Here is an 18,251-nt window from a genome sequence, read left to right on the forward strand (position 1 = left end):
TTTTTGGCACTCAAATTTATCACATGTTTATTGGCATGCAAACATGCTCATTTCTATTGGTAGGTTTTATTAAAGGGTTGAGTGTGATACGTGTCAATTCTTAACTATTCATAGCTATATGCAGGCAACAATGTGTGGAAGTAATTGATACTTGCAAGAAGGAGTTTAGTAATTGTACTTTAAAGAAGTGATAGAATTAAAGGTTTATGGGAAATGTAAGTGCACAAATGCATGTACTTGCTTATATATATATATTTAAAAAACTATACAATTACTTCAACACATAAGCACATATTCACACATGACACATCTAACACATCCATGGATATCAACATTCAATCCCCCACATGTACGCACCAAATATTGCACACATATGCTTGCAACTATATACTAGCATTAACACATTGTTAAGTTTTATTGTGAGGAGAATTTTAAAGATGAAGATGTGGAAATTACAATAAAAACATGCATGACTCGTGTTCAAATAGTGAACTTAGGCCTAACATATGTGCCTTGTGTGGTTCATGCAAAGCACGAGATAGTATTAGATTGTGAAGCCTTATATGTTTCATATATGTGTGTGTGTGTCCTTTTAGATGCCTCAAAGACATATAGAATAAAGAGACATACATCATTGTTTTAAGTTCATACAATCTACTTTGAGGTAAAAAAGGACTCAGGGTGCCATTAAATATGTTTCCTCTTATCCTGCAAGCATGCATGGTGGAGAACCTTTCAATATTATAAGGTTAGGTTTCCTCTTCTGTTTGAAAACGTGCGGTATATTGTGAGAAAATAATGAGAGGGTGATGTACCTATGCTTGTGCAATAGGATAATGAACACCGGCACTTGCGAAAGTACTAGCGTGAGTCTATTATTAATTCTAAGAGCATAACCAAATGCCAACCATATTTTAGGATTCCGTTTCTCTGTTAACATTAGTAGCTGCCATAGTACGGGTGCCCTTACTTTCTTTGGCGAAGCGGCTCCTCTCAATAGGCACATGGATGATGAATCGAAGCAAATTGTTGGCACACCGTTCACAAGTTACCAATGGTTATGCTGTGATTGTCGCACATCCATTAACGAATCAATTCTACGCCGCGATTCTTATACTTTGATTGTCCGAGATGAAAAAGTGCGCGATAGGTACGTGAATATTCGGTGACGATCAGGCAGACGGCTCTTCATCTCCTCCAAGACCATGTTTCCCAGGCAAAAACTTTCGTCCTTCGAAGAGACGAGGGACGAGAGAGGAGAATGAGGAGAGGGGGACTGGCGGACTTGTACGTTTTTCCTCTGCAGATCATAAGAGAGGCTGGGTATCCGACTAGCTCTCGAGTTACGTTTGCTGAAGGAAGACAAGTATTCTCTGCAGTGGTGATAATGAAGGTCTGAAGCTTGGTATCGTTTTGGGTTGGCGGAATGGCAGGATGGAACATGGACAGTAATTACCATTAGCGCAGAGAGAGAGAGAGAGAGAGAGAATGGGGTGGAAGGATTTTGTGGAGGGCGGAGCAGCGTCAATCGTGGCAGGATGCGCAACGCATCCGCTGGACCTGATCAAGGTGCGGATGCAGCTACAAGGAGAAGGCGAAGGAACGGCCAAGATCGGACCACGAGAGCAGGCGAAATCGACGGGCGGGACGGTGCCAGACGGCGGGCAGAACGGCCGGAGGGTGGGGCCGATCGGGATGGGGGTGAGGATAGTGCGGAAGGAAGGGGCGAGGGCGCTGTTGTCGGGCGTGTCGGCGACGATGCTGCGGCAGGGCACCTACTCGACGACGCGGATGGGCCTGTACGAGGCCCTCAAATCCCGCTGGGAGGACGCCCCGGGCGGCCACCTGGCCCTGCCCAAGAAGGTGGCGGCTGGCCTCCTCGCCGGCGGCGTCGGCGCCCTCGTCGGCAACCCCGCCGACATGGCCATGGTCCGCATGCAGGCTGACGGCCGCCTCCCTCCCGACTCCAGGCTAGTCTCTTCGTTTTTGAATTCCACGTGGCTACTATCTTAAGAGTATGGTTTCATTATTCGTAGGAATCAGCATAAACATTATCCTTCCTCGATTATACATTAATCCATCGTACATCATCAATAGACAAATTATATCACAAGAAGGTTTTGACATTTTCCTATATGTGCGTCCCCATTTCTCAAAGTTAATGAACTTGAACAATAGCAATAGCTTTTGTGAAAGGGAGTTGCCACATAACTAGCTTGTTATCAAGGGGGTTAAGAGTACAATAATTTCCATACTACAATAGAGTACACTAGGCATGGGGTAGCTCCATTGTGGAGCTCAAGTACTTGTAGCCCTTTTCTCGAAGGGTAAGAACCCGTCGGTTTATGCAACTTGTGGCATTATTAGTTATTAGTAAGCCTAATGCCTAGCCCTTGGTTCTAAGGGCAACCTTATATTATCTTTTGAAGGGGAAAATCTAAACATACTTTTCATTGCATTAAGTTAAGAAGGTTACCTTTGAAAATATTTCAAATGCAACTCTTTGAAGGGTAGAAAATTTCACACCTCTCTTTGGAAGGTCAAATCCCTTGGAAAGGATTATAAGGTCTTCAAAACTATGTCATGCTAATGTCTCAAGTTATTTGAAGAAAATAAAAGAAACTTGGTCCACTTTTATTGAAGTTGACATGTACAACAATTAAGGGGGTTTAGTATGAAAAGTCCTTATCTTAAACCTAAAACAAGGGTGCACTATTGCACACAAGAGTATTGCCCTTAAACCTAAAACAATGGTGCACTATTGTGCACAAGAGTACTGCCTTATACATGAGAGAGAGAGAGAGAGAGAGCCCTTTAAAAATAAATTCATTTAAATTCTCTAAAAGCAAGATATTCCACACATTTTAAGGCTAAGCAAGAGTCCTACACCACCTTGTCACCACACCATTATATAAGCATGCACCCTAAAGACAACGCTAAGAAATGAGGTAGCACAATTATTTTGTACTATATCAAGTATCCCCCCTCCAAAACACACGCAAAACACAAACACATTAGAATTTGAGAAATGATATGTGACTAATAACAATAACAAAACACGGAACATCAATGCTTTGAAGAAGAATTACTTTTTAAAATGTGAGAAGGAAAATTATATATATAATAAAAGGATAGTGAGCCATGTGGGTGGTGCAGGCGGCATTACAAGAGCGTAGCGGATGCAATACTAAGGACAGCGAAGGAGGAAGGGGTGGGGGCGCTGTGGAGAGGGTCGTCACCGACGGTGGTGCGAGCGATGTTGGTGACAGCGTCACAACTGGCCACATACGACCAGGTGAAGGAGGAGGCGCTGGTGCACCAGTTCATGTCAGATGGGTTGTTGCTTCACGTTAGTGCCAGCTCGGTGGCAGGGGTGGCGGCATCACTGACGTCCAACCCCGTGGATGTGGTGAAGACGCGGCTCATGAACATGCATGTGCAAGCTGGGCAGCCGCTGCCTTACACGGGGCCCCTCGACTGCGCCTTCAAGACCGTCCGCCTCGAAGGGCCCCTCGCCCTCTACAAGGGCCTCCTCCCCACCATCTTCCGCCAAGGCCCCTTCACCATCGTCCTCTTCGTCACCCTCGAGCGCATCCGCAAGCTCCTCCGCTCTTCACCTCATCCTCCTCCCAACACCTGACTCATCCCGCCCAATATATACACATGCATTTGACATCCTCCCTTCACTTGATCCAATCATACCTGCAAAGCCTGCAATAAATCATACAATATTCATTGGATTGCGATGTTAGGTGGTTCAACATCCTCCTATAGGAATCTGTCCACCATTGACATTCCTTGTTATGTGTACCTTCCTCATCATTATCACCTTACTTTCAGGGGCTTTCATATCGCATAGAAAATGGTAATGAAAGCTCTACATTCTTCTCTCTTCATGGGTTTTTATGTGATAACAATGCCAGCAAGAGCTTTCATGTTTTGGACAAATGGTCATGAAATTAGTTTTGGACTGTACGCATGGAGCTGTTACACTCTTCCATAAAAATGATCTTTCCCAAGGTTACACTCTCAATGGGATGTAATTTATTGAGCCTTACCATTCAAAGGTGAGCCCTTGCACGCTTCCTTGTATTATTTCTTCTTGCATGTACTTGGTCAAATTAAGGTACACTATGAAAACCTCCATGTATCTATATCCAACTCACTAATGTTAGACTAATGAATCATGTGTGTGTGTGTATGTGTGTGTAGGCAAGCACATGCATGCAATATTTATACTCAAGCATACTTGTAAGAACCATGCATATCAAACACCTATTTATTAAGAACCTCCTTTAATTACATGTTACGAGGTAATAAAATGACTCCTCTTTCTTAAGAAACTTATGATTTTCTTCCTTCAAAGTGCAATATAAAATGTCAATTGTGAGCACACTCTTGTGAATGGGTAAATATACAATATGTATATATCCATATGTATATAGAATTCTAAATGTGAGGAACTTCTCCCATTCCATTACTAGATCCTTATAGCAACGGGAATTTTTTTGTAAAAGATAGTGATTAAATTTCTAAATTTGGTATCATTGCAAGCTTATTATAATAATGAATAAATAGATGATGCGTGCAAATTGGAATCCATTGCTTAAGCTACATAAAGGTAAATTGTGTCACATAAGTGATTTCGTGAAAAAATAAAATATTTAACATGAACCAATTGTATCATCTTTGTTCACACACACACACACACACACACACACACACACGCACACAGGTAGATAGGTGGATTGGGAGAGAGATATATAGAGATTTGTGCTTGTTTGTTGGTGTCTCTCAAATCACTATCAAGACTATTGAAGTTGTACTCATTGAATAGTGAAATACTTGAGCATAATTGTAGATATACAAGTCCACCACATTGATAATACAAGTATAAAGCTCACTATCTATATAATACAAAGGTATATAGCAAACCAAATAGCTTCATTCAAGCAATGCAAATTCCTTGTAAAAGCATCTATCTCTTGTTTCAAAGGGTCAAAGCAAGTCTTAACAACTTTCTCGATAGCATTAGTACTTTAATGCCTTTCAACTTCAAACCACAACTTCTTTTGGCACCAAAGACAAGCATGCATTTTGAAGGATCCATCCTATTCAATTGTCAAGCTCAATAGAACATATCATTTACCAATTAGAGGTCTCATGACACAAATTTGCCATAATAGGGGATCCATTGTTTGAGAGAGAGAGAGAGAGAGAGAGAGAGAGAGAGAGAGAGAGAGAGAGAGAGAGAGAGAGAGAGAGAGAGAGAGAGAGAGAGAGAGAGAGAGAGAGAGAGAGAGAGAGAGAGAGAGAGAGAGAGAGAGAGAGAGAGAGAGAGAGAGAGAGAGAGAGAGAGAGGGAGAGGGAGAGGGAGAGGGAGAGGGAGAGGGAGAGGGAGGGAGAGAGAGAGAGAGAGAGAGAGAGAGCATGTGTGCATGTGTGTGTTTTTGCAAATATTTTTCTTTCCAAAATTGAAAAATATGGATATATATATGAAAATATGGACTTAATACCTACATCTCTCGGACATAGTGAATACCTTATAGCTCTTTGGTTTGGATCGCAAAAAAAGGTAGCTTTATTTCATGTTTTCTATTGATTTTCAATCCATAAGAGGTTTTTCAAAATAATGGCTTTTTTCCCTTACTCAAATTCTCTTTGAGCTCGTATTCTCTCTCTCTCTCTCTAGTTGAACTAAAGATTCTCTCCCTACCCTCTCTCTCTCTCGCACTCTCTCACTTGCTCGCTCTCTTTCTCTCACTGAAGTTGAACTAAGTATTCTCTCTCTTTCTCTGTATGAGTTTGTTTCAATTGAAGAAAAGGAACCATAGCTAAGTGATCCTATAATTGTGGCAAAAGAATTAAAGGCGTAGAAAGAATGGAATGCAAAAGTCAAAAGATAATGTATTGATTGTCTATAGTCATTGAGAATACTATGCTAGGATATATTAGAAATGCAAAAATTTTATATGTAACTTAAACAACCTTCGAGAATATACTTTATATAAATGCAAAGGCATAGAAAATTCAACTCAAGTAAGAGATGAATAATTTGAAGAAAGAAAATATATTTGTAAATGACTATGTTTTGAAGGCAAGGAGCATTGTAGATGCCTTAGCAGCTATTGATGCAATGCCTATTGATGATGATTTAATTTTGTTACTTTCGGCATCCTTAATAATAAAAAGACTTAGAAATCTTTTGTTGCTTCTATGCATGTATTAAAGTCTTTTTCATATTTTGATAAGTTAGTTTCTCTCATGATTACACCAGATTGAAGAGATCAATATGCAGGGCAAGTCATCTAAAATAAGTAATGAATGGGTCCAAGCATTTTACTTAAGTTCAAAGATCCTCTTCAAAAGGCCTTAGTATGGGTCATGCTAGTGATAATCAACAAAACATGTTTAATCAACAATTTGGTAACATGTAGATCTTAGGAGGACATGGTAATTCTAGAGGTAGGGGGAGCTTTATAGGAGGAGGTGGATAGCAAAAAAGAGATTCTAATGTTTTTGGCATTATCTGCCTTATTGTGGAAGAATGGGTCATATTGCAATCCATGATTTTGATAAGAAGAAAATAATGTATCATCTACAAGATAAAATGATGATAAAAATGAGTTTTTGTTTGTCATGCAACATATGCTGAATGTTGTTAAAGGAAAGGAGACATGTGATGATGTATGGTATATTGATTCATGTGCATCTAATCATATGATGAGCCATGTTGAGTGGTTTGGAGAAATGTATGATTTACAAAGTTTAGGTTATATAGAGATATGTAATGATTCATGTCATATAATTTCACATATTAAAAAAGCTTCTTTGTCCTCGCACAATAGTTAGACAAAGTGTTTGTCAAATCTTTTATATATGCTATCTATCATAAATAATTTGATAATTTTTGGTCAAATGGTAGAGTAAGGGATGTATGTTAGATTTAACATAAATGGTTTTTTTTATTAAAGACTTCAATAATAAGTGTAAGTTGGTTGCAAAAGGAAGCTGAGTTGACTACATGATTACTTTGGATACTAAAATTCCTACTATAAGTACTGCTATGTATACTAAATGCAAATATGTGGTGGCAAACATTGAATATAGCACAAATGCATTGGACATGTAAATTTGTAAATACTAAAATTAATGCAATCAAAAGGATTGGCTACATATTTACCTACATTCAAAGTTACATAATTATAGTTTATAAAGCATGTCAGTTTGGGAAGCAAGCAAGGCAACCATTTTTGCATAAGAGAGATGCAAGTAAGAATATACTTGATGTTCTACATATAGATGTTTGGGGGCCTACATTGAATGTATCTCTTTGATGATAGTAAGTATTTTATTACAATAATTGATAATTACTTTAGAAAACTCTATGTATATTTTATGAAGGAAAAGATGAAATATTTGAGCACCTCAAAACTTTCAAGGTTATTGTCGAAATAGAAACATGCTTGCTAAGTATTTGAGGATAGATGGAGGGAAAGAATACCTCTCTAATGAGTTTAGTGATTTTTTATAATCTCATGAGATAAAATGACAGTTTACATGCATGCATATCATACAACAAAATGGGGTTATAGAAAGGAAAAATAAACATATGATAGAAGTTGCATGGGTGTTGATGGCCTAAAAGAATATGCCCAAGTAATTTTTTCTAAGGGTGCTTATACTACTATCTACATTATGAACATATCTCCCACCATTTTTTTTGTAGCATGACTCTTGTAGAATGTTTTTTAGGTAAGAAACTTGATGTATCATACTTGAAAGTATCTAGTTGTATTGCATATGTTCATGTGCCTAATGAGTTAAGGAAGAAATTGAACTAAAAGACTAAAAAATATATTTCCATTAGATAATATACTGAGAGACAAGGTATCGTTTTTATAACCTTATTAGTAATGAGTTTTAGATGAGTAAGGATATTATTTTTTATGAGATGAGAAATTGGTATGTATCTAGTGGAGATGCATTAGATTATGTTAATGATAATGAAAGTGCAGACTAAAAAGCAATAATTAAAGACTCTTTGTGAACCAGAGATATCATTTGTTAGTAGATCTACAATCAACCCTTGTTCAAGGAGACTAAGGAGCATTCCCAATCTTCAGATGCATAACACTGGTAATGATAAAGAGAAGAAGAAAGTATTACATGGCAATAATGTATCTACTAGCCATGCTCTTGATGGAGACTCTAGTGGCTCAGAGAGTTTGGATGATGAGATTGGTATTCCTTAGTCAAGCTATGAGGTATACATAGAGTAGATGGTAATGTAAAGGCTCCATTGATTGATCTAGTGGTACACATATCTAGCATGATGAGATGCCTTATTATAAGATTTGGTTATGAGGGTTATACAACTCACCATTATGTTCATATGATAAAGGTAGTTGAGGATGTTAAACCTACTTGTTTTGAGGCAGCTATTTGTTATGCTCATTAGGATGCAACAATTTGCTTGCGAGCAACCAAAGGTTGGAATTTGTAGCAAATGGATGTGAAGAATATCTTCTTGCATAGTGATTTACAAGAAGAGATATATATGGGGCAGGGGATAGGTTATAAGGATTTAGAATACCCCACATATATGTGCATCATTAAAGAAGGCACTCTATGGACTTAAACAATCACCTAAAGCATGGTTTGACAAGATGAGAGAGTATATTATCAACATTAGCTTTTATGTTTCTGATGCATATCACTCACTTTATGTGAGAAAGGGTAATGCAGGTCTAGTCGTAATAGTCATCTATGTAAAAAACTTGATTATTATAGGTGATAGTGATAGTGGGATTGCTAATGTCAAGGGACTTTTGAAGAAAAAGTTTGAGATGAAGGATTTGGATGAGCTAAGATACTTTCTTGGTATTGCAGTGATCAGATGTGATGATTACATATGGTTGTCCCAAAGGCAATATGGATTGAATATGTTATCCAAGTATGGTATGACCATATATAAGATTCTTTTAGTGCCATTGGAGCAAAATGTAAAGTTTAGTGCAAATCTTGAGAAGACCCTATTATGTTCAAGAAGATAGTAGGGTACTTGATCTATATAACCATCATAAGGCCAGACTTGAGCTATAATATTGGACTTGTGAGTCTATTTATATAGGTGCCTATGAAGCCTCATTTGGATCTAGTTAGATGCATATTGAGTTACATGAAGTCCACCTTGGATTATGGACTTTTATGAGGTAGGAAAGGATGTATGTGTTTGGATACATAGATGAAAATTGGGATGGTAATGAGTTCGATATAAGTTATATTAGAGAATCAATGTTTTCCTTGGTAGTGTAACAGTTACTTGGAGTAGAAAAAACCAACAAATTGTTGTTTTATCAAGTATAGAGGATAAGTATAGAGGCGATGCTATGGCTACAAGTGAGATGGTATGGCTACAAAAGTTATTGGATGATTTGGATTTACAAGGAGATGGTCCAATTATGATTCATCGTGACAATGGGAGCAGTATACAATTAGGTAGGACTTAATGTTCCATACTAGGACAAAACACATTGAGGTGCATTATTACTTTTGAGAAAGAAGGTGCTTGGAAGAGAGACCAACTTGGTGTATATCAATATACGTGCTTAGATAGCTAACATTTTCACAAAGGCATTGGGTATAGAGAAGCTTCAAAGATTTCGAAGCTTACTTGGAGTTACATAGATGCATTTGAGCTTGAGGAGGCATGTTGAGATAGCAAGCTCGATACGAGCAGACATTGATGATGGACTACTTGGCTAGATGGGTTTAGATGTTTATACTTAGTATATCAATGGCCATTATGATTCTCACATAGTCAATAACTTATCACTTGTTATATTTGGTTAGTTACGCCTCCTATAGTTGGCATACTTATAGTGCTAGTCAAACAGTATAGTCAGTTATACATAGTTTCATATAGTAGGCTACTTTTATTTATGCTATAGCTTATCTATACTTTGTGTTTGCATTGTTGAGAAAAACTAGCAAGAAAACATTTTGGCCTCTCTATCTCTTCTTGTGTTCTTGAGTAATCTTCCTCTTGTGTGTATTGTTTGTGTTTGATGGTGTAGCTCAAGCATGTCCCCCCACCATGTGATTTGTGAACAATGCTTTCACTCACTCACTCACTCACTCACTCACTCACTCACACACACACACACACACACACACACTCTCTCTCTCTCTCTCTCTCTCTCTCTCTCTCTCTCTCTCTCTCTCTCTCTCTCTCTCTCTCTATTAATCAATCAAAATGGAGCAACAATCCAATCAAATGTAGCAAGTATTTATTTCAGTACTCAGTAGCAATGTACAAGACAAAGATGCCATATGTGACTATGGTTCAAACAATAAAACTCTTATTAAGGAGTATAAGGCAAGGAGGAAGTGGGAATTCTACTTGAAGAAGAAATAGGGGGAAGCAGTGGTTAACTTATAGATCTCACTAAAGTTGAGTGATGCAAAGTGTCACGAATATTTCAATAGGTATTGTGAACTACTATAAGCACTATACATAGGGACTTGAAAATGAGACAAATGGAAATTCTCAAAAATGTTTTCCAACATCCGTTTGTGAGAGGTTTGTATGTTAGATGTTTACAAGGAGTTATAGATTACAAAAAATGTTCCTTGCTAGCAACTCTAAGAGACCGTCTTATTTCCATCAAGGAACCTAGAAGATTTAGAGAATTATTTTTAGAGAGGGAAACTATCATGATTGTTATGAATACTACAAGACCAAACATGGCTAACAATAATTGTGGGATAGTTTTCTTATGTCCAACTTCTTGTTTGCAATTAAGACTCTATGAATGGTATTACCTATAACAAAATCTACCTATATGGTTATGTTTGGGAACTCCCAATATAATTGTCACCAGGATGGTTGTTACCTATATAGCTTGGATGCTGCTAGCTTAGTTTTGACTATCTCGGATTGTACTACCATGGTGACTACTAGCACCAACTTGGGAGCTACTAGCTTGCTTTCTATTGGCTTGGATATTACCACCATGATAATTACCAACGGGATTGCTACTAGCTTCATAGTTATAGGCTTGGTAGCTAGCAGCTTAATAGATGCCTATGGGTGCCATTATGCTACCATACGTGTAGGTAACACAATGCTATCATATGCCATGACGATACCACCATGCTACCATACACACATGTAACATTGTGCTAGCATATGTCTTGATAGCTAGTAGCTTAAAAGATGCATGTGGTTAACAATATGCTATCATACTAGTAGGCAACATTATCCTACCATACGAGTTGGTAGCTAGCAACTTGATAGATGCACGAGGGTACTAGTTTGCTATATGTAGATAGGCAACACTATGTTAACATATAACTAGGTGGCTAACAGCTTCATAGATGCCTAGCAATACAATCCAAGTAACACCATATTGGGGAATATGGAAATTTCCCATAAGTTTGGGACATGTGGTTAAATCTTTGAATTTGTCATAACTTGAACACCATAACTCCAAATCAAGCGCTCTATAGCTCAATAGATTCCATTTTTCAAGAACTTTCTAGTGATAGGTCACATCATATGGCTTTGAGAAACTTATGGGCATGTTATCTGGGGTGCCACCTTTTTAGTATTCAAAAAATGGAAATTGGGAGATTCCCAAACTCACTAATATTGTGTTAAGTAGCTTTTCGCAAGCTATCAAGAGGTAGCATTAAGATTGCTAACTATCTATAGGCTTTTTGTACAGATATAGTCTACTTTGCTATCATACTTGTGTGGTAGCAAGTTGGTTACTCACCTATGTGAAAGTATAGTGGAAGCTATCTAATTGGCAACATACTTGAAGGTAGTTCTATGGTAGCAACCTTAGGGTGATTGTTGTGTAGGGGTTTAGTTATCATTATTACACATAATAAATGGTCGAGATACAAGTTTTTTGAGATAAGGCTTGTATGATTTTTAAAAAAAGAGGATCCTTTCTTTAGGCAAAGAGGATCCATTCTCCTTGTCTTTCATGTCTATATGGAAATCTAATGTCTTGTTTGTCTTTAGCTTATCTCTTTGTCTTTGGATAGATGTTAGATAGGCTCTTCTTTTGGTGTGGCAATCCTTTTACCATATCTCATTGCAAAGTCACAGAACAAGTTGCTCTTGAAGTTACCTTTATGAAAAATTCTCTTCTAGTTTGTGATGCCAATATAAAACATTTGTATTTCCTATTTTGTAGATTTGAACTTCCTTTCTAGCAAGGTCGCTTCTTGTACATTCACAAACTAGGAGCTGACATTGGTAAGGGTGATTGTGATGCTTTAGTAACAAACATCCCAAGAGAAGGTGTGGAAATTTCGTCATCTACCTTTAGGATACATGCAAGTTGAATAATTAAGCTTTGCATATAATCAAGTATGCAATAGATGCTGAAGGCATGTATTCTAGTTTGAAAAATCTAGCCCTAGTACTCCATGTTTAGACATCTTGGCTTGATATTTGAAGCAAGGATCAAACAAATTGTGGTGGCTTTGGACTTGAAATTTGTGACCTTTGAAGTATTTTATTCCTCAAATACATGTTGATAATTATATCTATAATTCTTTGTTTAAAGGAGTTATAAAAGTGTAGTTTGAACTATTAAGCACATTGGGAAGGTTAATGATAAGGTTCATGTTGAATAATCAAATTTTGTCATCGATCATTTGATTATGATGCTTACAGAATGAATATACTTAGGAAAGCTTCTAAATTGAGGGTTTTATTGTGGATCCTTGATTTGTAGCATATACACTTGTGTTATGTGCCAACACTATTATTTATTTGAAAATGGCATAAAAGTTGTTTAAGTCTATAAGCATTGTTGGACAATTTATGCATTACCTCTCAAGAAAAGAAAAACAACCTTTTGGTCTAGCCCATGACTAAAATGTGTTTTTCACTATGCAACATGAGTTATTGTTTTTTCATGGTATAGTGTGATTGAAGAAAATATGCCTACAAATAGATACAACCACATGCAATAGAAATGGATAAAGTACTAGCCAATAAGAAAGAATAGGAACTCTGATTAATATAATAGATACCACCACATACAATAGATATGGAGAAAGTACTAGCCAATAAGAAAGAATAGGGACCCTTAGGGATGCAAAATTTGAGGAGGCAAGTATTGAAGCATATTGAATTATGGGTTTTTATCCCCATCATCCTCTTACTTAATAGCACCATCACTTCCAAATCCCTTGCCATTTCTTAGATATGTAGGGGGATGGTCATGAAGCTGCACTTGATTGTTGCACAACATTTTTAATTAAACTCTTGAAGTAGTGTAAGACATGAATGAAATTGTGCCCTAACACCATATCACAAACTTGTAGACCAAAGCCCATGGCCTCTAGGGTGGCAATTGGAGGACCCTGCCATGGCTATAGTATCGAACACAAACTAGGGCAAAAGAACCTTCAAATTCTATAAGTGGGCTGAGCCCATGATCCCAAAACTGCAAACATCTCTCTTAAAAGAAACCATATCCACAATAATATAAAACAACATTGTCATCTTCATCACTTTCATCATTATCCTCCATAGCTTTTAGAAATAAAGGATGAAGAGAGAGAGAAAAAGAGAAAGAGAAAGAGAGCCAAATACAAGTATTTTGCACAACCAAGAAGAAGAGAACGTGTGATTTGAGGGAGAGAAAGAGACACACAACCACTCGTGTCCTCAATTCACTATTTCACCCAAAAAACACACCTCTCCATATTTGATTTCCTTTAATTTTCCTTTTGATACATTTTCTTTCTTTTTCAAAGGCTTAAAATAAGCCTTTGAGTTCTCTTCTCTTTTTAAATGTACACATACTTTGTATTTTAGTGGTGAGATAGTGAGAGTGAACCCTCCCATGTTCTATCTCACTTTTACAAATAAAGTGATTATTTTGTGATGAAAAATATAGATGAAATAGAAACATGTTGCTTTTAGAGACCATCTTTGTTCCTTGTTTTTGCACATTTTTTAGTGTCATCATTTTTTTCTCCCACACTGAAATGTGAAGCGTCCTTGTTGCGAACCTTATTAAAGAAGAACCACTGTCTAACACAAAACACTTCCAAAATTGTTAGTAAAACAACTTTGATTACGAGGCCTAGCCATGGTAGGGTATGGGACTCCAAAGCCATGACCACCAGAGTAAGGGAACTCCTGCCTCCATCATACTCCCACACTAAAAAACTTGCATACTTGTTGAAGGATAGGGTTCTACCTTCAATAAGGAATTATGAGCACAACTCCTCCATTCCAATAGGGGAAGAATGAAGACTTCATCACTTAACTCAAAAACACTTAAGGGAATTGGGTTTGGTTTTTCATTTAAGCCTTTGCAAAAGTGCTTTCATTCTAAATGTTACGAACAGATTATGAGGGGTTTTAAGCATTAGCATTTCTTTTGAAGCTTGATTTTGCTATTTTTTTAAAAGGGATTTATTTTAAAGGATATATTTCTTGTCAAAATGGTGGTGATTCATTTAAAATTATTCTCTCCTATGGGTATATGTGTGAGGGGAGAAAAACAAAATGTGGGTTACCATCCTTGAGAGGATGGAACAAAGAAGTATAGAATTAGCAAAGATGGGGATGGAAGGGTAGATGGTGGTAATGTTAGAGGTGAAGGTTAAAGCTACTCATTATTTTATTTCACTTGTCAAAGAAAGAAAAAATCACATTAAATTTTTTTAAAAACATTATCTATTATTTTAATTAAATAGATAAGAATCCTATCTTCCCTATATTGTGGCCATCATGGTTGTCAAAGCCATGCTGTAATGCTGTAGATCTTGAGAAGGATGAGGAGAAATGTAGGGACTGCTGAGGCATTCTCAAAGAGGAAGGAGGCACCAACAATAATCCACTCCCTTTACTTTTAGCACTAGGAAACACATCTCTCTCTCTCTCTCTCTCTCTCTCTCTCTCACACTCACACACACTCTCTCTCTCTTTGGGGAAATTTTGGTTCCTATTCTTCAATATCTTCTTATGTTTCTTCTTGTCCTTGTGTATTTGGTCCGAAAGGGTCTGGATTCAATGGACGTTCACCCCTGATGAGGGTAGTTGAAAAAGAGGGGAAAATGTAGGGAGAAAAAGGAAAAGCAAAGGGGAGAAGATGATAGGTAGAGGGGACCAAGGGCAAAGGGTGTTGATAATAGACAAAGGATACAACAAATGAGTATGGGCATGCCCCAAGCATGTGGTGAGGATATAAAGGTTGATGAAGGGGTTATCATCATGGACAGAGGGTGAGGGAAAATATATGAAAAGAGGAAAATGTTAAGGATTAGGGTTTCTCCTTGTTGTCCATCATCTTCTTTTCCCTTTCTGCTGCATCAAGAACTTTGAGATCCTGGCTATGGCTCCGCATGGAGGGGCAAGACCTATTCGAGTCTGTTGCACATTCTTACTTTCTCTCCTCTCATTTCTTATGATGCCATTTCATGATGATATAATGCTACTCTCCATCTCTCTTGCTCTCTCTCTCTCTCTCTCTCTCTCTCTCTCTCTCTCTCTCTCTCTCTCTCTCTCTCTCTCTCTCTCTCTCTCTCTCTCTCTCTCTCTCTCTCTCTCTCTCTCTCTCTCTCTCTCTCTCTCTCTCTCTCTCTCACACACACACACACACACACACACACACACACTAGATAGAACACATGCAAATATAAGATGGGAAAAGCAAGTGAATAAGGGTTGCTGTGCTAGAGGAAAAAGCTCATGTGTCAGTCATGTTTCTGCAATCGTAAACAAATTGAAGAGCCAGAGCTAGAGGAGGAGGAGGAGGAGGAGGAGGAGGACAAGAGACGAGCTCTCACTTTGTGTGTATACGATGTTTCTCTCTCTCTCTCTCTCTCTCTCTCTCTCTCTCTCTCTCTCTCTCTCTCTCTCTCTCTCTCTCTCTCTCTCTCTCTCTCTCTCTCTCTCTCTCTCTCTCTCTCTCTCTCTCTCTCTTTCATTTACCCTGCTTGATGAGAGCCAAAAGGATGATGATGGCCTTGCCCAAAAAACTAGCAACAATAACAATAGGAAGACGAAGGAGACAACAGAAGAATCGACAAGTTATTAAAAGGGGAACCCTCTCTCTCTCTCTCTCTCTCTCTCTCTCTCTCTCTCTCTCTCTCTCTCTCTCTCTCTCTCTCTCTCTCTCTCTGTGTGGATCTCTGTCCCTTTCTCTTTCTTCTTCTTTTTCTTTGCCTTCTTCTTTCTTTGAACCCTTTGGAACTTGATGAAGAGGAAGGGTTTCTCTCTCTTTGTTCTTCCTTTGTAGCAAGTCCTTTGAGTTTCTATCGAACTCTTTGTCTTGTTGTTCTTCTTGTAGTTCCTCTTCTTTTGCTCTTAGGCTATTATAGGAATTGATCAAGTAGGGTTGCCGATGATGATGCACAACATGAGAACCTTCTTCTCTTGTTGTCTATTTCCCTTCAAATGAGTGAAGGTACACCCTCTATGCACAGTGGCTCCTCTTCCACCTTCCCTTCAAGCCATTGCACTCATTTTTAGACCTTATCACGGGTAGATTTATGCTCCTTCCTACTCCTAATTATTAGGACAGATTCCAAGACAACACAATGCCTCTATTTGCAGCTTCAAAGATCAATTCTTTCCTAGCCAATGCACCAAAAATGGGCTATAGTATCGAACACAAACTAGGGCAAAAGAACCTTCAAATTCTTTGAGTGGGTTGAACCCATGATCCCAAAACTACAAACATCTCTCTTAAAAGAAACCATATCCACAATAATATAAAAAACCACTATTATCTTCATCAATTTCATCATGATCCTCCATAGCTTTTAGAAATAAAGGATGAAGAGAGAGAGAAAGAGAAAGAGAAAGAGAGCCAAATACAAGTATTTTGCACAACCAAGAAGAAGAGAACGTGTGATCTGAAGGAAGAGAGGGAGAGGAAGAGACACACAACCACTCGTGTCCTAAATCCACCCTTTCACCCAAAAAGCACACCTCTCCATATTTTATTTCCTTTAATTTTCCTTTTGATACATTTTCTTTCTATTTCAAAGGCTTAAAATAAGCCTTTGAGTTCTCTTCTCTTTTTAAATGTACACATACTTTGTATTTTAGTGGGAGATAGTCAATGTGAACCCTCTCCTGTTCTATCTCACTTTTACAAATAAAGTGATTATTTTGTGATGAAAAATATAGATGACATAAAAACATGTTGCTTTTAGAGACCATCTTTGTTCCTTGTTTTTGCACATTTTTGAGTGTCATCAGCAATGATGAAATTCCACCTCATATGATTAAATGCTTTATCCGCATATATCCATATTGACTAGCATGAATTTTCCTCCTCTCTCAAGAGCAATATCAATTTAGAAGACAATATTCATAATAACATCATGGATGTGCCTACCATAGATAAAACCATATTGCTCTCTATGCAAAATTTTAGGAAACAAAAACTTAATCCAATATGGTAACTCTAGCTCCTCTATTGAGAATCATTTTCTTTCTTCTTTGTGCATTGATCAATATATTCTGAGATATAATGGTAAGATTTGCTGAACTACTCACAAAAAGGATTATTAGAATCTTCAAACTCCTCATCCACATCTATTGTATCAAAAAATTGTGATGTGGATAAGTTTGAGGTGTCTTCTCTATAAACTAGAGGAGTCATCTAGTAGTCAACCAAAACCCTGAGTCCATATGCAACGCCATCCAATCTCCCCTCGAGAAATGGAATACTTAGTTGAATGTGGAAGTTTTGATTCTACTTCATAGGGGAAGCGTGGGATAGTCATCCTAACAATGCCCACCTAACAAGAGTAACTTTGCAACCAATCAAAGGTGACAGTGGGCTAACAATAGGCTTGGTTCAAATAGAGTGAAGCCAACTTTCTAACTTCCATGGACATTAGATCTAGTAGTCAACCATAAGCTAGTTCCTCGAAATGATGTTAAACCCATTCTATCTAACAAAATTTGGGGGGAGAGATCAAGTTCTAGTAGCTCTATGAAAGTTACTTGACTTATTGGATCCATTTACCTATATAAGCTTGATCTCTATGAAAGTTACTTGACTTATTAGATCCATTTACCTATATAAGCTTGATCGTTGGGATTGAGGTCTTGTATTTTTCTTAATAGGTTTGTTTTAATTATGTAGTTAGCAAGGCATACTACCATAATATATAAATATATAAAAAGAACATTCTTTTACTAATATGTTATAAATGGTTTATTAACACAACCTTTAAGTACATGAAAAATA

General features: G+C 37.6%; 1 protein-coding gene across 1 annotated transcript; it reads left to right on the top strand.

Annotated features, from left to right (window-relative positions):
• The first annotated feature begins 1,090 nt into the window (after positions 1 to 1,090).
• On the top strand, positions 1,091 to 4,285 carry LOC148029203 (mitochondrial uncoupling protein 4-like). The gene is made up of 2 exons (XM_087687962.1): positions 1,091 to 1,970; positions 3,157 to 4,285. Exons 1-2 carry the CDS (start codon positions 1,489 to 1,491, stop codon positions 3,638 to 3,640), a joined length of 966 nt encoding a protein of 321 aa, XP_087544088.1. The 5' UTR covers positions 1,091 to 1,488; the 3' UTR covers positions 3,641 to 4,285.
• The last annotated feature ends 13,966 nt before the right edge of the window (positions 4,286 to 18,251 follow it).

Source organism: Lygodium microphyllum, chromosome 11 (genome assembly GCF_053477565.2).
Source record: "Lygodium microphyllum isolate KBCC chromosome 11, Lygodium_microphyllum_v1.1.10, whole genome shotgun sequence".
Taxonomy (NCBI): domain Eukaryota; kingdom Viridiplantae; phylum Streptophyta; class Polypodiopsida; order Schizaeales; family Lygodiaceae; genus Lygodium; species Lygodium microphyllum.